This window comes from Cyprinodon variegatus, unplaced genomic scaffold, assembly GCF_000732505.1.
Source record: "Cyprinodon variegatus isolate N-32 unplaced genomic scaffold, C_variegatus-1.0 Scaffold25, whole genome shotgun sequence".
NCBI classification, from domain to species: domain Eukaryota; kingdom Metazoa; phylum Chordata; class Actinopteri; order Cyprinodontiformes; family Cyprinodontidae; genus Cyprinodon; species Cyprinodon variegatus.
Window position 1 is genome coordinate 1,042,263 of NW_015150478.1, and position 22,478 is coordinate 1,064,740.

General features: G+C 37.8%; 1 protein-coding gene across 4 annotated transcripts in view; it reads left to right on the forward strand.

The window, feature by feature from the left end:
- klhl29 (kelch like family member 29) overlaps nt 1-22,478 on the forward strand; it is a 350,083-nt gene that overhangs the window by 272,117 nt on the left and 55,488 nt on the right. For all 4 annotated transcript variants that reach the window (XM_015395203.1, XM_015395194.1, XM_015395219.1 and 1 more), the window contains 2 exons: nt 7,869-8,051; nt 14,404-14,584. In XM_015395203.1, coding sequence (XP_015250689.1) covers nt 7,869-8,051; nt 14,404-14,584 — 364 coding nt within the window. The remainder of the gene's footprint in view (nt 1-7,868; nt 8,052-14,403; nt 14,585-22,478) is intronic.

Consider the following 22,478-nt stretch of genomic DNA (forward strand, 5'->3'; position numbering starts at 1 on the left):
CATCTTTACTATTGGCCACCTACTATAAGATCATTTTTGGAGGACTGTTTTTATTTGTTTAAGCTGCTCATTATTGACACCAACACTTATCATTCAAGCATAAAAGCAGCATTGTATCTTAAGGAATTTTGTTTTGAGCAACCTATCACAAAGTCACATGTCCCTGTTTCTTTAGTTTTGTTTAGAAATAAATGCTGGCTTTGACAGTTTGACAGATACAAATTATTTTGTCAACAACAGTGTTTGTTTTAATAGCTTTTAGTCATGCATTATTCATCACGGTGTGAAGTCCTCCTTAAAAAATGTTGGAGAAAGTGGTGAGTGAGGCATTATTTCTAAGATGTGTTTTTCTAGACAGAAACAAAAAGAATGTCTTTACAACCCCAGGGCGAATGTATTCTCCAGTTTGGATGTAAATCCAAAAAATTAAAAATAGTCAAATCTGAAAGAGAATTTTCTTACAGCCTGCAAAGTTATGCAACAAATGCTCAACAATAAAAACTTTCAAAATGTGTTTAATCTAACAAAAAAGCGTTAACAGTTAACAAAAAAATGACTGAGCTGAATAAATTCATGTTCAGCTAATTTCATCAAACCAAAAATTAATTCCACAGTATGGACCAGTTCTCATTTATCCATCACACTGTATAAGAGGTGACATTTAGAAATTATATTTATCTTGATGTTAGCATATTGAGTACAAAATCACGAAGTCTTTGCCAGCTGTTTTTCACATATGTTTAAAATCATACTCTGTAAGCTTTAGAATTGATCTATAATGAAATACAGCTGGAATAAACTAAAAGAAAAGGAAACCTGTTATATCAGTTACCTAACTCTACAGTGGTTTGAAAGTAAAGTTATAAGGGAAAGAATGCATTTTGTTAGTGTTCTGTACTGTACCAGCAAACCCACAGATGGTTTTGCTCCCTGCCTGCTGCTGACCTTGCAGAGTAAATGGGAAAAAGCAACAGACTAAAGTTTATAAAACATCTAAAGTAAAAGGAAAGGTGTATTTTAAAAAAAAAATTTTTTTTTTAAACTTTTTGAAACAGACATGAGTGACGCAATAAATCCATTTTGCACACTTGGAAGCGGTTAACAAGGCTCTGGCTTTGATGGGTAACCATGTGGCTTTTTTCTCTGTAAATAGTAGCCTAAATTTTCCCAAAACAGTTTCAGTGTACTATCTCCCACGCATTTACAGCACTTTGATGACATCAAAGAGAGCTTCACAAAGTTATTTAAAGCCAACATCCCTAATGAGCTTGTACAAAAGTACACATCATATGCAGAACACAGCTGATTCGGTCAAAAATAATAACAATTTTCAACATAGAAAGATTACACCAGATTTAGATGCCTAAAAGTTTCAATTATAATTCAAGGAGTGCAGGATCACAGCAATATTCCTACAAAGCATTGATTTGCTATGTCCAACTAGATGTTGAGGATTGTTCCTAAAAATTGTTTCAGGAAGAACAACAAAGCAAAAGGTTCACAGGATAAAAACACTACTGACTACAGGATTTTTCAAACGCTGTTTTTTGCTTATGTTCGTACTTTTCTTCATGTTTGCACTCTTCAGTAAATTGCAATAACTATTCTGTTTTCTTGTTTATACAGAGAGGAGGGGAAAGTTCATGACTTCTCAGTAGAAAAGCAAAAAATGATCAAATGTTTGTGAACAGAACAGGAAACAGTGAAAAAATAGAGATGAGCGTACTGAAAAGAGCAAAGAGTTATGGGGTTTAGAGGAAAAGAAGGGAGCTAGAACAAGTGCATGAGGTGGATGTTTGCTGCAGGGCTCTAAAGATGTGGAGTAAGGAAGGAGGGGTCGCAGCATGAGGTGGATAGAGAGGTGAGGACAGAATCATTGTGGCATCAGGGAAGAGAAAAAAAACGACTGAATTCTTCCTTCCTGTCTTTATCTTTGGATCTGCCCCACTCTCTCACGAGTGATTGTACATCTTGTGTTGTGTATGTGTGTCCACAGTGAGATCCAGGGTTGTCCCTGCATGGTAGAAAGCAGGGGCGGCATGTCCCTGTCACAGATAGATTCATTTATTTCAGGCCCAATTGTGTGGAAGCAATTTGTGGAAACTGTCAGTTTTTTTTTTTTTGCATGCAGAGATATTTGTGTCTTCACGTTTCAGCCTGTGGGTGGGCGTCATCTTCAATTTCTGATTCAGCTTTTACAGGAGCCTATCCAGAATACAGCTTAATCTTGGATCTATTTTATCCCCAGAGGCCCCAGTGTCAGACAAGAATTTTACTTTGGAAGGATTCTCAGGGGCCTTATCCATGAAACTGTTAAGTAAAAACCACAATCAAACTACTGTGTTTACACTGAGTATAGTAATAAAAAACAAAAACAAAGATTTTTTTATTTTTTATTTTAATGACTGTGACTCTAAGGATCAAATGTACTTTGCTTTAGTGACTTTGCTAGTAATTGCAGTTTTTAGTCAAGAGACAATGTTGTCAGACAGTTTAGATCCTCTGATGAGCCTTTGCAAACCACAGCATTGAATAGTTTGGGTTGGCTAATAGAGCAAAATACATATTCCTATAAGTATTAAGCCTCATCTTAAAAGCCAAGATCCAGCGTTTACATCCTTTTAAAATTATTGCACGTTGTCACATTTCATCAATATATTTAATCAGGCTGGACAAACAAAGTAGAACATAATTGATGCTACCTGTCAATCAGTCCTAGAAGCTGTCAGCAACTGACCAATCAGTGATGTAGATTTGCCCTGAAGTTAAATGGCCCTTTCATATAGGAACGCACTCAAACAAGTTTGCAGGAAACTGCTTCACGACGACACAGCGGACATATCAGATACATTTTGTGACATGCAATTAAAAGACAAATTACTGGAAATATTTAGAGAACGAAACGCAGTTAATTCTTTTTCAAAAATCAGAAAGGAAATTTGGAAAATGTAAAAAGACGAACATAAGCCATTTTATTTTATTTATTTATTTTTTTGAAAATAATAAATTCTGTTTGCTTGTAATTACAAATAAGTGAGGTAAGCTAAATCAATAGCAACGTGTTTGCATGGTATTTAAATGTTGATATACAGCCTGATTATGTATGTGATAAAACATGCTTCATGTTTAGCTGGTGAGTATACTTGATTTATGCTTTTGTAACTATAAAAGGCTTTAATTTGTGTTAAAACAGTGCCTCTTTTTGAATAAAACTTCCCCCTACTACATCATCTATTGTATAAACTATATAAACTTTTGAAATGTGTGTTAGTCAATAAGCTCTGTGCCTTAAAATAATCACATGGCCACTTACTTATGCATCACTGTGTACTGGGACTTTTTTTCCCGGCAGCAACAGCAACTCATACACTGGAAAAACAATCTAGAAATAAGTAAGAATTTCTTAAATTAAGTGTATTTACCCTTAATTTGAGTAGGTAAATGATATAGTTTGCCAATGGAATGAGTATTTTTACTCTTAAAATAAGATAAATAGATAAAATTGGATTAGATAAAATTAGATAATTAGGTAGCATATATAAAATCCAACATAATGGAGTGTAATGCAACTAGGATTCCTACATGTGCAGTTAGAGCAAAGGTGCAAGAATAAAGCCTGTATACTTAACAATTGGTGGGTATAGATCTAATGACTGCAATGCAAGTCTCTCTTGGATTAACAGCTGTTATTCCACCCAACCTGCTGTCATTCAGCATATTGTCCCTTCTATTTAAACATAAATTGATTAAAAAATGTAAACAACTCTAGTCATAATGGAATTTTCAAAACCAAAACCATGGGTTGAAGGTAGATAGGAGACCTATCCTTTTAGACTATTTTAGATCCAATTTTAGACTAAGCTGTGGGAAAATCTAGATAAGTTTATGTAAAATAAATTATGTTCCATTTACCCACAAAACCGGCCCCTGTAGGTACTGAATTTTGGTTGACTCAAATCTTCTCCCTTTATTTATTTAATTTAATTCACAAATGGCTGCTGCTCCAAACAGTAGTCTGCTGACAGGCTAAAAATATGACAACAATATCAGAAAAGGTCAGTAACAATGAGGATGGAGAAATTCTCCCCCAAAACTGCCATGGGTATAAATTCTGTCAGGAAATAAGGGGGGAAAAAGAGAGCTGTCAAGTCTCAGTTATCCCTTCATCCCCAAACACTTCTCTCCATCGTACCATCCTCCATCCCTTCATCCTTGTACCTAACTCCCATCAAACTTTACACTGACTGACAGCCATCCCTGTGAGGGTCTTGTTGTCTGAGAAAAACATACATGTGCGCACACAAACGCACACACCCACACCGACGCAGCCATCTGATCGGATGCCTTGGCTCCCCGTCAACGGCGCCCTGCTTGTGTTTCACTGCGTTCTGACAGGCTAGTGCTGGTTTGTGTTAGCTGCTGGATGTGTCCGGGGCTTCAGGGGTCAGGGCCACGCAGCAGCCTCAGCACCCAGATGTGGACTCTCACTGACGTGTCCGGTCGACCAGAAAGTGAAGAGAACATTCATACACTTGTGTACGGGGTAATAATAAACACCTGCATGTGCGTTGGCACGCACAGTTCAGCAGTTTGAGGCACTGCGTGCTTTAAGTTGGCCTAATTAGTTATTGTGGGGATTGAGCAAACAATAATAGAAATGTCTGCTCTGCAGTTTGTCTTAAAGAAGTGAGCTTCCTTTTAATTATGGGGATTAGACAGAGAATGGAGTTTATTTCTTCCGATTAAAGAGTAAAGATACATACATAAGAATATGAAACCAGTAGAGAATTGATCGATGGGTGAGTTAAGAGAAAATGAATCGCCATTGTGTTCTGACAGAAGCTTTACTGAGACAGACAGTATCGGCAAACTGAAACAATGAGCTGAATAAGAGAAACTGAGATGAAAGGAGGTTTGAAAAACAGAGAAAGGCGAAGAAAATAGTTAAACTTTCAAAATCCAATAAAGCTGAAATGGAGTGCAGACATGTTCAGCTGTAGCAGCAAACTAATCACAGTGAAGAACAATGAGAACTCAGTCAGGATGGGAGGCGGTGTGTGTGTGTTTTTGTGTGAGGGTAAAGGCTCCTGTGAGGAAAGACAAAGAGTCTGTTTACCCGCCGATATTTTTGCCAAACCATAGCTGCCATATCTCCTGCTGTCCCATAAAAATAAACTCTCATTTATTAAACGAACACCAAAGGTCTGCTGTAGGTCTTGAGGGCCATCCAAGGCTTTTAGTTTGTCTGAAATGGGTGCAGTATTGTAAAATATCTAGGGCTTATACACAAATAAACTGCTATTATTTAACCAGTAAAACAATTATAGCAGTTCCCTAAAAGTAACCATATACGAATTTAGGGTCAGAATCAATTTTCTCGTATACAAAAAAATATTTCACAGCTCTATAATTTTCAACCAATAAAAAAAGCATTCTTTTTACCTATAAGATATTGTACTTCATGTTTGTTTACAGTCTGATGGATGCTAATATGTGAACATCCTGATTATAAACTTAATTTAAAAGTAGATGTTCTGTCCTTAAAGTTTTCAGTACATGCTACCTAGAATCTTTATTCTAAATCTAGGCTATTTTTTTTTATACTGTAGTGTTATACAGAAACTGAGATGATACATCTTATCAAGCAGAAAATAAGTTACAAATATTGCATAAAGATTTTACAAATCTATCTGATCTTAAAATGTACTTGTTAACAGGTAAAAGTTTACATATCAAAATGTTTTACGCCTCTGGTCTATTGTCATAGTCTTTATGAAAGTTCTTCACTTTTATGAAGTAGATTTTTTTTGTTCACAATACACCTCATATAGGCAGCTAACTGTTCTATGCTGTGCACAGAGCAAATGACAACAGCTAACAGTGGATAATACGTTTACCTGAATACTACAGTGGTTTTTGAACTGTTTTTCTTTCTAAAACATATTTTAATAAAATACTATTTCCTTTTTTGTGACAATACTATAAGACTTCATTGAACAATTACCATTAGTTCACATAAAATTATGGTTTTCTTAAGGAATAAAAAATATTGAAATCCAATATTGGACAAGAGAGGGGTACTGTAAAGTGTACACCATGTACAGTTTACTGTGTTGCACAAAGATAATATACAACTACTCCCACATAAGGGCAATATACAGAGGCAAAATAACCTAACATGTCTGTTAGTTTTGTGAGTTTTGGAGGAAATCACAATCGTGGACAGAATAGGGAGAGCATTTAAAACCCATGCCTCAGCTAGGACTAAAGTCTCAGACCCAACAGTTGCAAGGCAAGGATATTACTCGCCAAAAAGCCCAAGTTGATAAATTTACATACAGTACATAGTGCTATATATTAAGATACATTTTTTTATGTTAGAACACATCAAACTGGAAATTATAGTTGATATTGTGAGATTAGAAATGTGTTCACTAACACCATGATTGCTAACACAGCTCTTTGCTCTTTGCCCTCTACCTAAACCACAGAAGATGCTGGAATTCCCACATTAAAAACAATAACAGAATGAAGAGTAAAAGAGTGAAATGGGTTTCTACCTTTGCTACCAACTCTTACACACACTACCAGGCACGCCAACGCTCTTAACATTTTCTTATTGTGTGCAAAACCTTCATCTTTGTCATGACGCAGAGTTTCTCCTTCAGACGCCACTTTAGTTTTCATCATATGCACACATTTTTTTTTTTTAAATACCCTAGAGGTACAGGAGTCAGCCAGCTCTGAGCTGTCCACCGAGTCTAAGCTGTTTGTCCACAATGTTTCTTAGGCAGTGGTGTGTTTCCTCAGCTTAAGCCAAGCACAATGTAATTTACTTGCATCTTTCTTTTAAAGAAAGGATTTCTGTGTTACCAGCTTTTAAAAATGTGAAAATAGAAGAACATAATTTAAATCTAAAGAAGTTTTACAGTATAGAAAGCTCAGCTAGCTATGATTTTTTAAAATTAGGGGAGTTTCTTGGTCCTACAAGGAAAACCAGTGATTTTTCTTATTTTGGAGTTTATGAAGATTAGCATTTAATCTCCAACATTTACGTTTTCACTTACTTTATGCCTTCCTTTTACACTCCCTGTATCAGTCCCTTCTTATCCTCTCCCTCCCTGGCTTAGCTCTCCCCCGTCTTCCCCCTGCTTGCATACAAACACAGCTTATTTTTGTCTGGTCTCCCTGCCTGCTCAGCGGAGCCTGCTGCTGCTGCAAACTAAGGGGACCAGAGAACGTACATGTGGCAGTCTGCCAACCTGTGTAGGTGTGTGAGTGCAAGTGCACATTTTAGTTCACTACTTTTTTTTATATCTACCAGCTTTATGTGTGTGTATATAAGGTATGCTGAACCTAACATGTTTTAAGTGTGTTCCCAATCAAGCTGGCCCACCTTAACGTAGAGAAATTGATTTTCCTATTGATTTTGTGATCCTCCTTTTCCATCCTCAAACACCCCTGTTTCTTAATGCGTGCGTGAATGAGTGAATTTGTTGTTAGCGCCATTAGAATGTGTAGGAGTGGAGCTGGGCGGCGACCATGCAGTTGGCAGCCCCATCAGTCTTGCTAATTGAGTTATGCTTTCCCATTTACCCAGTAGTACTGACCGAGAGGAAACTTTGCTGCTTTGCATTAAGCATTTTCCAAACAGCTTATTGACTCAAGGCTTTCTGAATCCTAAGCAGCAAACATTTTGTCTTTGCCTCGTGTCAGTAGGTTCAGCCGCAATTATCAACATCCAAGACTATGCTACAAAGAATTGGAGCTTCTCGTTCCTTACAGACTTAAGTAATTTTTAGGGTTATTTACTGCTAGAAACCCTCTTAATAACCTGCTTGCTTCTGTTTCTTCTGTTTGTCCTATAGGTGTAGCGGAGGTCATAGTTCTGGTGGGAGGGCGTCAGGCCATTGGGATGAACCAGCGCTCCCTGACAGTAGTCACATGTTTTAACCCCCAGAACAGTAAGTGGTACCCGCTGGCCAGCCTGCCCTTTTATGACCGTGAGTTCTTCAGTGTCATCTCAGCGGGGGACAACATCTACCTGTCAGGTAAGCTCACTGTCCACTCAAACAGGGAGTTTTAAGGCTTTCTTTTGGCTTACTGGAAAGTTATAGAACTATATTCTACTGCAGCTGGAAAAGTTTGAGCTACAAAAGATTAAGGATGATGATGAGGTTAGAGTTCTTGTTATTTAGAACGAAACCAATGTTCATTTACAGGAGTTTGCAATGCCGATCTTTTTAAAATAAAATAAAACTCCTCTCCAGTAGCAGGGTAAAAGTCTTAAGTTTGTCTCAGCAGAGAATAATAAAATAAAAATTTGTGGATTAGAACTTCAGAACAAAAAAAGGTTGGAAAAATCTTAAATAAATCAAGCAGGAGCTCTTAATTAAACTTGTTCTGCAGAAGATTCAATATTGATTATTAATATATATACTATATTTTACAGTTCAGCTGTTTTATTTATTCATGTCCTTGTGGTTTATAATTAAAATGCTTTTTATCTAAAACATCTTTCTGTTTTGTTTTATCACAAACCCTCCCAAAGGCTAAACCTATTGTAATTTATTTCTAAGGGAAGGTGAGAAACGGCTGTGATAGATGTCTGAGCAGCATTTAAATTATTCAATTAATTTCAGTCTGAACTCAAGTGTAAAAGATCAGTTTCTTTTTGGCAAAAACCACTGACATAACATTAAGAAACAAATTAAAATGTTATTTCCTTGACGCCTTCTAGATTTGATGTCCTTGAGTGATTTTTGATTCTTTCCTCCTGTGGCTACAGCTTGGTTATTCGATAGTTAAAGTGTTTTATGCTTTTAGATGAAGAGAATGGAACAAGACGTTTTCTTGTTGCTTTTCTTAAATCTGACATTTGACATAAATTTTTTCGTTTCAGCTCAAGGAGTGATTTAGCAAATTGAGCCTTCACAGGCCATTGCTCACTTCCTATGACCTTTTCTGAACCATCTAAAGACTTTTTAAAGATGGCAGACTCAAAACTAACTCATATGTTGCTTTGAAAGCTTTCCCAAGCCCAGCACAGCAGACACCTTTAATGTCTTTCTTTTAAGAGAAGTCATTTTTCTGTCAGATTTATTTTCTCTTTACCCTCTGTGAAGTTCTTCCCTCTCCTTTTTTACTTTTTCTCTGCCTGGCTTCACTGCTGCTGCACTGTTCTATAGCATTTTTGGTTGTGCAGCTGTCCACTGTGCGCTTTGTGACTCCCTGTATATGACACCTTTAAGTCGCTCCTTCAGTGGTAAACTGAATTTTTCTTGCACACTACTCAAGCCTTCACACTGCACTTTGGAAATGCAACAGGATTTGTCCTGCGTGTACCTTTCCTCTCCAGCTCTTTTCATATAAATGTAAATTTGTGTTTGGGCTGTGGAACAGGTCTGCATGTGTCCAGTGGGAGTCACGTTGCCAGTGGGGAAATCAGGCCTATACGAGCTTAGCCAATCAACAGGCTCTGGTTTGTAACCTTTCCTACAAGCAGCACAGGGTCAACAGCTTGCTGTTAGGCATTACAAGTCAGGCTTTACACCTGAAAGGGCTGATTTGGAAAGACTTGAAACTTGTAGAGATTTCTTGACTGATCAACCCAGCATCAAACAACTTTTAATCCGTTTAAGTTATGAAAGGGTGGCACTGTTCTTAGGGAAGGAAAACAATCATCCTTAATGTTTCCAGGGGATAGAGGATTTAGAATAACATATCTGGGTGCATGAAGGCAGATAACTTAGCACACCACATACCCAGCTGTCTGAAATCAAGTCTGACTGCTGCACAGGAGATATAGTAGCTTGCAAAAGTGCGATACGGACTTTACATTTTGAGTTTTTCATATAAAGTTCAACATACAATCTGAGTTGATTTTTTTTAAAGTTTGTAAGACGTATTTCTTACAATATCTACAGTTATTTGTAAACATAGGCTGGAGGGTACATTTGATCATCAATTTATAACTTCTGCCAATAGGATTAAGGTCTGACCGCATCGTGCAGTGTCAGTGTTCTGCCTCACTCAAAGTTTTACACATATAGGCCAAAGAAAGTTTTGATGTTCCTGAGAAGAATAGCTTCTTCCAAATGTTCACTGTCCTTAACTGTTCATTGCCTAAGGCAGGGGTCGGCAACCCAAACTGTTCAAAGAGCCATATTCAACCAAAAAAAACAAATTTATCTGGAAAAGTATCTGTAAAAGTTTTATAAAAGCCTTGTATGGCAACACGGGCTCAAAGTGTATTAGCCCACTATAAAGGAGGACTATGTGGGCTTAAATATATAATAAGCATTCATGATTAAATGTTTAACCTGGAGCAAATTTCATATCATGTGACTACTCTGTTGTACAATATTTGTGGGTTTAAGTTTAAATTCCAATGTAGCACAAAGTGAGGGAGGAGTAAATGCTCTCACGGTGTGGAGTTCACCGCTCACTGCTTCACCACCCATCACCGCTTGTATATATTTGTATATATTAGGTTTTGATGCATTGGTGAAATTATAGAAATATGATAAAGACATAATATTTTTGGTGTTACTTTTATTTTGAGAATTTTGGGGGGGGGAAATGGAAGTTCACATACCGGCATAAGAGCGTTATCTGTTCGGTCTTTGAACGGTTTTCCATGCTTGCAATAAAGCTAGGAGCAGTAGTTTGGACATGCAATCCACTCCTGAAATCTATCTTTGCACTCCTCTTATTTATCCAGAAGTTCTTTAATAGCAATTTTTCTCTCATTTTCAACTTATTTGGGAATGTGTTTTTAGAATGCCTTCCCTGAAAATGCCTACTCAAATTACTCTTTTTATTATTTGATAACTTCCCATGGATCCCTTAAGGATCCATTGCCCGAGACACACCCGCTTGTTTGTTTTCAACAGCCACTTGCCTGGCACCGCGCTGCACTGAATCAAGTGTTGCAGGCTATGAGGCAAATCTTCGTTGGCAGAAATGTTTACATTTATTATTTAAATTTATTTATCATACAAATTTGTACAGTATTGGGAAACCTAATGAAAGTTTGTTTGATATCCTGCACACCATATTAAAATAAACAAATAAGCAAAAAGAAAGTAGACTTTTTCCATTTTCATACATTTTTAAAAAAGCTTCAGGGAGACGCAAGGTGGGCATTAAAAGAGCCGCAGGTTGTCGCTCCTTGGCCTAAGGTGAAGTAAAGAAACCAAAACTTGAAGTTCTGCGAACTAAATTAATTTACTGAACAACTTGCCTTAGCTTGTTGCCTTTTTTACAGTCAAAACCCACAATATGTGTTCTGCAAATTAAGGTGTTTCTGTACTCACAAGAAACCCAATCCTAGAAGAATACCTAGAAGTTATAGCTGTAGTGTAAAAATGTTCAAGGACTTTGAATTGATGTCATAAGAAGATGAGGAATGCTTGACTCACAATAACGGCTGTTTTATTTTAAAATCCAAAAGAGAAACAAGATTAAACGGATACCAAGCAAGTCCACATCATTGCATTTTAATCTAAATTAATCATTAATTATTGCCTTAACCTATACCATGTGAGTCCATCAGACTAAAAATCTAGAAGTATTCTAAGTATCTGCTGCATCTTTGCAGCAATTATATGTCTTAACATTGTCTGATTTGAACATCCACAGAAGACTGATTACCCAGCAGCTGTTATTTTTATGCTTGATAAAACACGGCAAATAAATATATCTTGGTTTTGTTTAAATGAGATGCTGGTTTTAGAAAAGCAAGCTGCACAAAAACAACCAGCAGTTTCATTGCCTCGAAGCTTTGACACATCATCATAAGCTGTCCTGTGGTTTCCATCTCCCCGGGTCTTTCTTCCACTTTCTCTTCTGTACAGTCAAGGTTATGCTGTTAGTCAGCATTTATTAGATCACTCATGGCCTATAGAGGTACTCATAGAACTGGGGCTATTTCTAATAAGTTTTTCTTAAGTATGCTGAAGTACACATTAACTTATCTACCGGTCGGTTTTATATGTTTGTGAGCCATATAATCCTGTCTGTCTGAGATTTGTAGGAGTACTGTAAATACAGAATTGGCATTTTTACAGTACTGTATATGCAGTACCGTATATACAAAAATCACAAAGCAAAGATGCACAACATGATACAACTACTTTTATTAGTAGTACTAAATAACATGCAATGAGTATTTCAGTAGTAATCAATATGATTTTCTGTTTTCTTGACTTAATTGTTAATATATTGAATTCAGTATGTATTATGATATATATATATATATATATATATATATATATACTTAATTAAATTAAGTAAAACACTGTCTTATTTCATAAACATCTAAATACATGAAACAGAAACCCAGAGATCCTGTTTGTTTGTATATCAAATAAACATGATTATTCCACAAAATAATGTACCTTTTTATGGAGTGGCCTAGATCTAGAAGGTTGACATGTTAAATATTTAGTTACCATTATGTCACTGAAATGTACTTTTTTGTGTAGGTTTTCCTATTGAGTTTCTGTTTTCATGTACAGTGCTTTAAAATATCTCCCTATGAAAATAAATCTGTCTTGACATTTGCTGTTTGATTATTCAGGCTATCTGCTCAGGTAGCGATCATGCAGACAAGAGTTAGCCTTCATTCTACTCATAGCTTACCAGCTGTACAGTTACCTTAATTAGTGTGATGGATGTAACGTTAGCATCTGCAGGATGACCTTCTTGGTTGTTTTTTTAAGAAATTTTTCCAATTTATAATTTTTTTTTAACACATAGAAGTCTGGGATCCTTTCTTCAGCAGATTGAGTGACAGTGCATAACAATAACTGTGGGTGGGAAGTGTTGTACTACTTGAACAGTCATACAGTCATAGAGAATTCTAATCATATCACTTTCCTTGACATCTCACTAAAAGGACCTTAATCACGGCAACAACTAGAAGGATATTCCTTCTCCATTTTTTTCTCATTTGTTTAAACTTTGTATTAATGGATTCCTGTAACCCAGTACTAATCGTTGAGCCATTGATTCTCAATATTAAGGTCGTGACCTCACTTAGGGCCATAGATCAAACAGTATGGGGTCCACATAGAAAATAAAACTAAGCAGTAAATAATTTATGTTAAATATATCAAGGAATCACTCAAATTATTTTAGTTTCGGTCAGGAGGCGACTTTGGTAGCATTTCATTGGTCAGAAGCTGAAAGTTTGGGAACCTCTGCATGTAACAGCACTGGCCAACAACACAAACTCACTGCTACACACCATTACACTATAGCCCGTCAGCGTTTTTGTCTCTGTGCTTTTGGAAGCAATGCTCCCATAACAAAATAACACTCCCACTTTACCTTTATATTGCTTTAGCACTGCAGCAAACACAATTTAATTCCCAGAAAAGCCAGGCTGCAAACACCATGTATGTATACTTTAAAATGCAATTGCAACTCATTTGTGTCAACAGTGATTCAATTACAACATCACCTAATTTTAGGCTTTGCTATAGTGACAAAGAATGTTATAAACTAAGGGAAACTCAAGACATCCCTACCTGACTAATTATTTCAGTTGGTGGATATCTGAGGACATTTTGGGATCCCATTATTTAGTTGAATCTTTACTATAATTGAATAAATGAGCATACCAAACCCTTTTATTGGGGCAAACATTCACCAAAAAGGTGGAAACATAATACAAGCGACAAACATAGTTAACAAGCTGGATGTTTCATAAAATCCACCTTATTTCCTCACTCTGATATCAGTGTAGCAGTGTTTTGTTATGATACAATACTTTCTACACCAACTGTAGAAGTCCCTCTCATTTAGTGCTCCAAGTCATGGACTTAAATGCATAATGGAAAACAGGTTTGAATCCCAGTTTCATCAGGAAGGGCATCTGGTGTAAAAAGACATAAAAAACAAGTTTACAAATGTTCTTACAGCCAAATAGCTGGAGCTTCCAGTTATTTACTATCAATATCACAAACAATTTAAAAATGGTGACAAGCGTGCTTTGGTGGAGCAGTGGTTAGCGCGCACAACCCATGTATGGAGGCCTTCGTTCTCAAAGTGGCCGACCCAGGTTCAAATCCAACCTGTGGTCTCTCCCCCTCTTTCATATCCCCTTTCCTGTCAGCCCACTGTATAAAAAAATGTGCCAATGGTGGCATAAAAAAGAAAATGGGAATATAGAAAATAATTAAATTGTTCTTGGGATTAAGATAACTTTTTCAAACATTTCTCAACATCACAAACCGAATCTATCTTTAGCTGATGGAAATTGGGAAAATGCTCAAAATTTCAGGGTATGAGCACCAATCAAGGTTAATCTGCAAACATGTACTAATAGTTTGCTTTAAGCATCTTGACTGTACAGTGTGTTAATGTCACCAATAACCTTTACTTTATGCATTACAGGTGGCACAGAATCAGGCGTGATGGTGGCTGACGTATGGTGCTACATGTCGCTGTTGGACAACTGGAATCTGGTGTCCCGGATGACTGTGGCTCGTTGCAGACACAACAGCCTGGTGTATGATGGGAAACTGTACACCATAGGAGGACTTGGCATGTCCGGGAACCTGGATCATGTAGAGAGGTAAGACAAAAACAAATCAGACCCGTTGAGGATGTCTTATGACAGTGAGGACATTCTGTATCTCTTGTGGAGCGACCAGCTCTAAAAGCAGTTTGACTGCTGTTTTTGGCATGGGGGGACCTTCAAAAATAGCTGGATGTTGAGCTACATAGTTATGAGTGAATAAATATTCACACTGCACAACAAATTGTGGCAGATGGTGCAGCCTACAATAGTGTGGTGCAGCATATTGCAAAACTAGTTGGACAGGTTTGTTAGCGTTTTTTGAGGACAGCGAGAGGTGCAGGTGAATCAGGCTGAGTTGGAGCAAATGAAATGGCCACAGCTGTGAGTGTTGTGGTGTGACTGAGTGGCTTTTGCTTTTTTTCTGAGAGGGAGAAGATTTACTTTCAGAAGTCAGAGAGCTGAAGCGTGTCTGATTCTATCCACTTTAGCGTCAATGTATCACCAAGTCTTCTTCTGAAGGTTGAACAACGCGTCCTATTCATCCGGGGCCTCTTTATTTTTCAGGGATATGATTGAAAGTCCTTCAGCACCGAGCCAGACATTTGCAATGTTCTCATAGAGTCTAATGAATTCCTACAAGCGTAAAAACATGAACAAGAGTTATCCAGATTTAATAGTTTGATTCATATTCCTTCTCTTTTTTTTTAACCACTGCTCTCCAGTTGTTTCTTTCCAACTTGGGCTGACGAGTGTGTTTTAGCAGAGGAAGGGGGCTACCTCCCTCTGCATGGCAGAGCAAGATTAACCAAAGCAATCAAAAGAACATTACTGAGTATATTAGAGCAGGCCGCTGCCGCTCATTACCTAGCTGCTCAATTGATCTCCAAAGCTGTTTGCAATGCACAACAGTCCTCCAAATGAAACAGCCTAATTTGATATTTCCCCATAATGCTGCTATACGGTGTCGTTATGACTGGGGGTAGATGGAATATTTGCCCCGTAATGGAAACGCATTTGATTCATCTGTCTCGGAGCTGCTTAATTTGAGGGCTGTCGATGCATCTGGGGCATACAGCCCTCCAAAGAAATCAGCGTTTCTTTTTTCTTTGCAGCATTGTGTGTTTGTTGGTGTGGGTTTTTTTTTGGTCCGTTCTCTTGTGTGCATTTTTCTGCAATCATGAAGGTTCTCCGAGGCCCTTAGCAACCGGACTCAATTATGAGCACCATAAAACTTTAACCTACTTTACCTCTCCCCAAGATCTACCTGAGGTTTTCTCCTTCTGGTATTCATGCCCCTGTGGTTGGCAGTGAAAAGCTGAGGACATACTTACCCACAAACATGCACATCTTGCTAGATTTGATCTTGACTTGGCTAGAAGAAAAAAGCCTTATCATAGCTCTAACATATAGAAGCTATCGGGTCTCTGAAGATGTTTAGGCTGATTGTTGAAGCCCATTAACTAGCCCGTTTCTAAGCAACACAGACCTCTATTTTGTTTATTTATAACAGCAATATGATGATTTATAATAAGCAACCCCAACCCTTACATCTAGGAAAGAATGAAACGTACCATTCAAAATTATTATTGCAAGTGTTTTCATTTACTAAAAGTCCAGATCAGTTGGTACAAGAATAAAAAAAAATAAATATGAAGTTTCTCCACTTTTTCAGGTCGTCTAACTCTTCCGTTCTCTCTTTACATGGATGTTCACATGATAACAAAAAATTTTGATGATAGAGCACTATTTGCATAAACCCTAAGCTGAAATGAACAAAATACAGATGCCAAGTCAGTTATCTATTGTCTTATCACCTTGTACCGAAACCTTAGTGTGATCTATCCTCATTGAGATGAAAAGTAATGAGAGTGAGGTTACAACATTCTCTTATTAGTGATCTTAGTCTTCCTTTGCAGGAAGTAAATCACTCTCACTACTGGATGATTAATTTTGAGCATCAGCAACTGAAAGCCCCTTAACAGACCTGAGGCAAGACCTCACAGGCATGCTGTAGGGACACAGAGTGAACTGGAAAACCAGAAGGAACATCACTTGCTCGTAATTGATCCCATCAGTGATTAAATGAATCCCTGCTGGTTTGGCCAGAATTCTGCATCCATTGTCATTTTTAATGGTCTCTTCCTAGCAGGCAGTGTTTACACTATTTTTCTGTTTTTCACCTTTCACACACATTCCCATCATCCTGCAGTATTCTTTGGTGACATTCATAGCATATAATGCGATGATGCATGTTAAAGTGATGGAGTGAACTCTACGTTTTTCCATTTATTTTTCAGATAAAGGGATAAACAATGAATCAGTGGGGGACCTTTGCAGCTTAATACTGCAAGCATGTTTGTTTTACTAAGGAGGAAGAGGAAATTTTAGAGATTAGGGAGGATTTGTGAACAACTGGCAGTGGGTCTGTCAAATTAAATTGAAAAGCAGGTGCCATAAATCATATGCAATCCCAACAGCTTGATGAAGGACTCCACAGATCAACAGCATTTCATTATAGTTATAACCAGGAGTTTAATCCAGAAAATAGACTCTTATTTGAAACTAAAAGCAAAATGATTATTCATCTTTTGTATTTGCGGTTTAAACTGTAAAACTGAGATATTCATTGTTTTGTAGCCTGGAGCCATCATAATGACCCGAACAGCTTATGTTCCCACTGAACAGCTGTGAACTAAATAACATTTTATTCTAAAACATTGACGTCCTACGCACAAGAGCCTGGAGTTTGTTTCTGCATACACTGAAACCTTACTTTAAATTTTTAAACGTTATACTTCTTGAGTACATATGAATCACCATGTATGTTTCTTGGCAGAGGTTAAAAAAAAAGCAGCGGCTGAAGAAATATTTCGAGTCTATTCTAAAAGCATTTATCCAGATTTGCTTTGATAAATGAGTGCCATTAAAAGCTGATCCTTAATTTTGAAGCTAACTACCAGAGTTGGCAGGTGTAGCTCTGCTGTGAGACACACTTGGCTTTCCTTTAGCTGAACGCTGTGAGGCCAGAACTCAAAAGATAGCAGTGACTTTAGCAGCGAGGGCTGCAAGTCCATAACGGGGGTAATTCCTGTCTAGTAGAGATAAGTGAGCAGTTTCTTTAGCCTTGTTTGTTGTCGTCGCCTTTGCACAAGACGAATTAACCACACACATCTGAAGAGCAGTTGTAATATTGCAAGTTAATAACAGAGAAAATTATAATCGGTGTGTGTGAATGGCTGTCTTGTTCGATAAGCAGATGACTGGTGAGGATCTGAAAGCTGAAAATGATGCAACAGCAAGAGCTGTTTTGCTCCACTCTCACACTGATTGTGCATTTGCATTTCTGTCCACACTTGAGTTTTCCATTTCTGCTAGTGTTTTTTTGTTCTACAGAGTTGATGAAAGTTATCATAAAATTGTCAATCTCTCATATGTGTCCCAGTTTGTTTGGCTTTGGAACTTTCTGAAAGGGATTTGTTCACATCAGCAGCATGCACCCTTTACAAAACAACACAGTGCAATCCAGGTCAGAGCCCCTCTGGTATGGAAGAAAAATAAACTAATCAAGATTAACTTGCAAGTAAATTTTTTTTAAAACAGCCTGCATTTATTTTACTTAAAGAACAAAATAGTAGTAGGACAGTAGGAAATTAGTTTTGCTCGGTAATAAGGAAGCATATACAGTGTTTCTGCAAGGTGAAGAAAAATGAACCTGTCAAAAGTATTTAAGATGCTATTAAAAGTCTGTTTTCCCTTATAAAGGTTTACAAAGTGAAATTATTTCAAATAAATGGAACATTGTCTGAACCATCTTTGCAATAGGAGCTAAAAAGCAATAGCCTTATGCTGCCGTTCTTTATGTGTGAAGATTCAGCTCTCATCATATTTTCTGTTTACTGTTAATGTATTGGAAACTAAATTTAGAGCAATGTATTTTCATACTTTGCTTCATGTATCCAAAGCACTTTAGGGAAAGTGTTTATACTTTTGGTTTTCCTTACATTGATGTCTGATGGAGAGTAAAGCCTCAGACTGACAGGAGGGTTCGACAGGAGTCAGAGGCTTTCTCTGTCAGTCATGTCACTGCATTGTTAAAAAACATAGTTTGATCAGGATATTTGCTTAGATTCCATCTAGGTGTTAATGTTGTGAATCCTCCCTCCATGTTTTCCAGATAGCAGAAGTTATTTGAGAAGTAGAATGGGGCTAACTAAATTGGTTTTGCACTTTTTAACTTGAGTTTAAGACTCTTTCTGTGTTGATCCAGAACTCTGAGTTTATCTGGCTCCTCTGATACTGTGAACACTTTTTAAAAGACTTTACATTCACATTCATCCCAGTCCCCTTTTTTTTTTTTTTTTTTTACTTCTATGCTGATGAGACTTTCTGCCACTAAGGAGTGAAAAACTTTCCTAAAGCTTGTTTCATTCCACACATTTTAAACATATGCCTGTTCATTATGACGGTAGCTACTTTGCTTCTAGGCACTTTAAGATGCACCCACCTGCATGGCACTGAGTATAGATCAATTGATGGTTGAATTAATGAGACTCTATGCAGCACAGGTAAATTCCCGTTGAGTTGATGACCTGTAATAGGTTGATAACATGGGGGTGCCTTATAAGGTTTTGAACATCTGAAAAATAAAAAGGGTTGGTTTCGTTTTTATTATTCATGATGAATTCCAGCTCCTTTTAGACACTAGTTAGATGTATAAAAACAAGGAAATCTGTCTATAGATCAGGTTAAATACTGTATGTTTGTTTTTGTGTGTCTGAATACATCAGCCAACACCATCCAAGGTCTCTCACCGCCCAGCTCTGGCTCAGAGCACCTTGACACCTAATTTGTAGTCCACTCCGCTTCCCTCGCTCTCCATCTCTCCATCCATCTCACCGAGGGTTTCACGCTCCTAACCGTGAAATTCACCCACAATCACAATTATGTCTTCAATCAGAGCCATCTCAGAGCCGGTAGGATCCCGGCTTTCTTTGGGAACAGCAGGAGGCTCAAATCAACACACACAGGACCGAGCTGGCTCATTCCTGTCACCGCTCTCTGCACTAATGACTGACAGATTTTCAGAGAAGCGTTCAGGCTAGTTTGGGAGGCTTTTAACTTGCAATCAGGTACCCCAGGCCTGCATACTCCTCAGCATGTTGATCCTTTGGCAAACCAGTATGATTGCAGATATTGAATAATTCATAGGTGTCTAATGATATGTCAATCACAGCTGGTTTTGTTTTATTTATTGCTTGCTATGCATAGGTTTTTGCATCTCTGAGCTCTATTGCAAGTTAATATTGTATGAAGACTGTTAGCAACATGATACTGAGTAGAGCAACAAGCTTTTCTCCTTGGGGATGTTGTACTGTTTGGTTAACAAGGCTGAATGAGAAAGACGAAGCTTTTGTGTTGCTTTTCAAACCAAAATGACCTTTTCTTCTGCGTACGTGCCTGTGAAATCTGTTGTGAAAGCTTTATTGTTCATGTACTGTTTTTCAGTTTCATTAACATCTGTTGCTATTGCATAAACATCCCTGCTCTTTACTTCTGCCTGTTATTATTCATGGAAGCGTCACTGAGTGCTAAGCTTCGGATTGTGCCCCCCGTCTAAATGAAGGTTGCTGCACTCCTATAGAGTTGTCAGCCTTGGTTTGACTTTAGCAGTGGTTTTGCATTGCTCCTAACAAAACCTCAATTTCTGTTAAGTTTTACTTTCTTTCATTTAGTAGAGCTATGCTTTTTCTCTGAGTAATGGATCCTTTTCCTAGCGTGGCTTAGTTAGCTGCAGGATGCAAATTGCAAATATTCAACAACCTTACAGAAGAAATTTTTTCAGTAAAAGCATGACAATGAACACGCTGTGAGACCATGATTAGAGCAGGAGGAGGCTTCCTGATGCCTACTATGCTTCTTGAACTACTAAGTTATTCAGCACTTGTTGCCGGCAGGTGGTACGGATGCTGCGCTGCGAGTCACCCTGAGAAGCGACGCCCCTCTGTGGAACACTGGCAGTAGGAAAAGCCCTGCATCAAATTTATAAGAGGTTAGGGTAGAGTTGTAAAATTTCTCTTAATATACAGAAAGATTTTACATTTTAGTGTTTAAAAATCCGTCCGACATGAAGCTGGCATACGAAAAGACAAATTTGCATGTTTGCAAATGTGTCTGGGTTGTGCAAACCAACACTACAGGCTGGCTACTTGAGCAGATAACCTGACTAATAAGCCAGCAAGCAGCCTGTTATGATATCTTATGAAAATGCAGAAAGGAAACATACTCATAAAACTTTAATTCTTTAAACTTTAAATCGTTACCAAAAATGAGAAATATTCTCCGTTGAATGCATTCTTTATCAAAATAAAAAAAAGGAAAGCCCAGGTAGAAGTTTAAGATGGTTAAAAAGTGGAAGGAAGTAGTTGGACAGTCAGATTACATCTAGTCTGGTCAGTTTAATCAATTTCTCACAGTCTTATTCTTTTGTGGATTCACCTTGCCTAACAGAAAATAAATTAGAGATATTTAATTTGAACACACTCAAATGTTGCTTCGGCATAGAGAAATAAACTGTAGATCCATTGCGAGTTGCAGCCTCCTGCCCAACAGCACTCTCTTTTGGCGATGTTGGGCAAATAAGCAGTAGGGAGATGATCCTGCAGCTCGGTAGCCCCAGGTGTCAGAGATCCTGCAGTGAAACAGTCGAGAAAGATTGCAGGAGAAGAGAAACAACAGCCTAGAAGAGTTTAGCAATATCGAGCCAAGCCTGGGAAGATGAGAGGGAAGGGTAGATGGAGCAGCTGCAGGTGGGCCTGGGAGTCCTGCATCATCAGTCACACTGGAACCAATGAGTTCATGTGAAGACGCCCTTACCCTTCCCTCCCAGCCCTAGTGCAGGAATACTAAACTGAAAAGAGCTGCTGAGCATTTCTTTTGAAAGTTGGTGTATTTCAGCTGGTGTTTGTTTTCCCTCTTGGTTACACAGCGCCTGTAGGAAGTTGGGGTGGAAAAAGAAAGGGTTGGGTAAAGGGAGCCACACACCATGGCATTGTGGTTGGGCACATTCATGCTCCCAGAGGCCCCTCGCTGAGGCAGTCCCCCCCTGTGGAGCTAATCTCTTCTCCCCAGGATTAACAAACTTCACAGCAATGGCCTCTACTGAGCTGTCAAGGCATCCCTTCACCCTCTGCATCTTCCTCAGCCACACGTTCTCCCCATCCTCTCATGTCTTTTAAGTCTACACTACTGGCGATTCCTTATGTAAGCCTGTGCAACAAACAGTAAGACTGAATCGGGCATTGTTAGTCTGCCCTGCTGTTTTAAATTTGCTCATTACAACTAATTATTAGAGTTCCTGTGAGGATCAAATGTGAAACTGAATGTGAGAGAATTTCAGCTTTGCTTCCCTATTTTCTCCATATAGAACATCTAAACTTTTTCCCACCGTATCCACAAACTTTGTTTTATTAAGATTTTTTATGATAAGGTAGAAAAAATTTGTAAAAAAAAAAAATGAGAAAGATTCTTATTTTCTTTTACAAATACAAATCTGAAAAGTGCGGCATTTCTTTGTAGTTAATCTTCCTGTAATATGACACCCAGGCATAAATCCAGTGCAATCCATTCCCTTCATAAATCTTATTAGTAACTAGAGTCCAGCTGTGTATTTATCTAATCTGAAAATATCCTGATTAAATTCTCCATCATCTGGGTCAAGGCAACCAAAAAACAGGCTTAATCAGAAGTAACCAGACTTAAGCTCAGTCTTTTATTGTATGAGTCACCAGTAATAATAAAGACTGCTGGAGAGGTGTCTAAATATTCTGAAAAAAGGGGGGAAAAAGTCCAGTTTTATCCAATTTAACCCTTTTTTTTGTTCCTTTAGGGCAGCAGAGGTCTGCTGGAGAACATTTGTGAGCAAATATTATCTTAAAGTTTAATTAAAGGT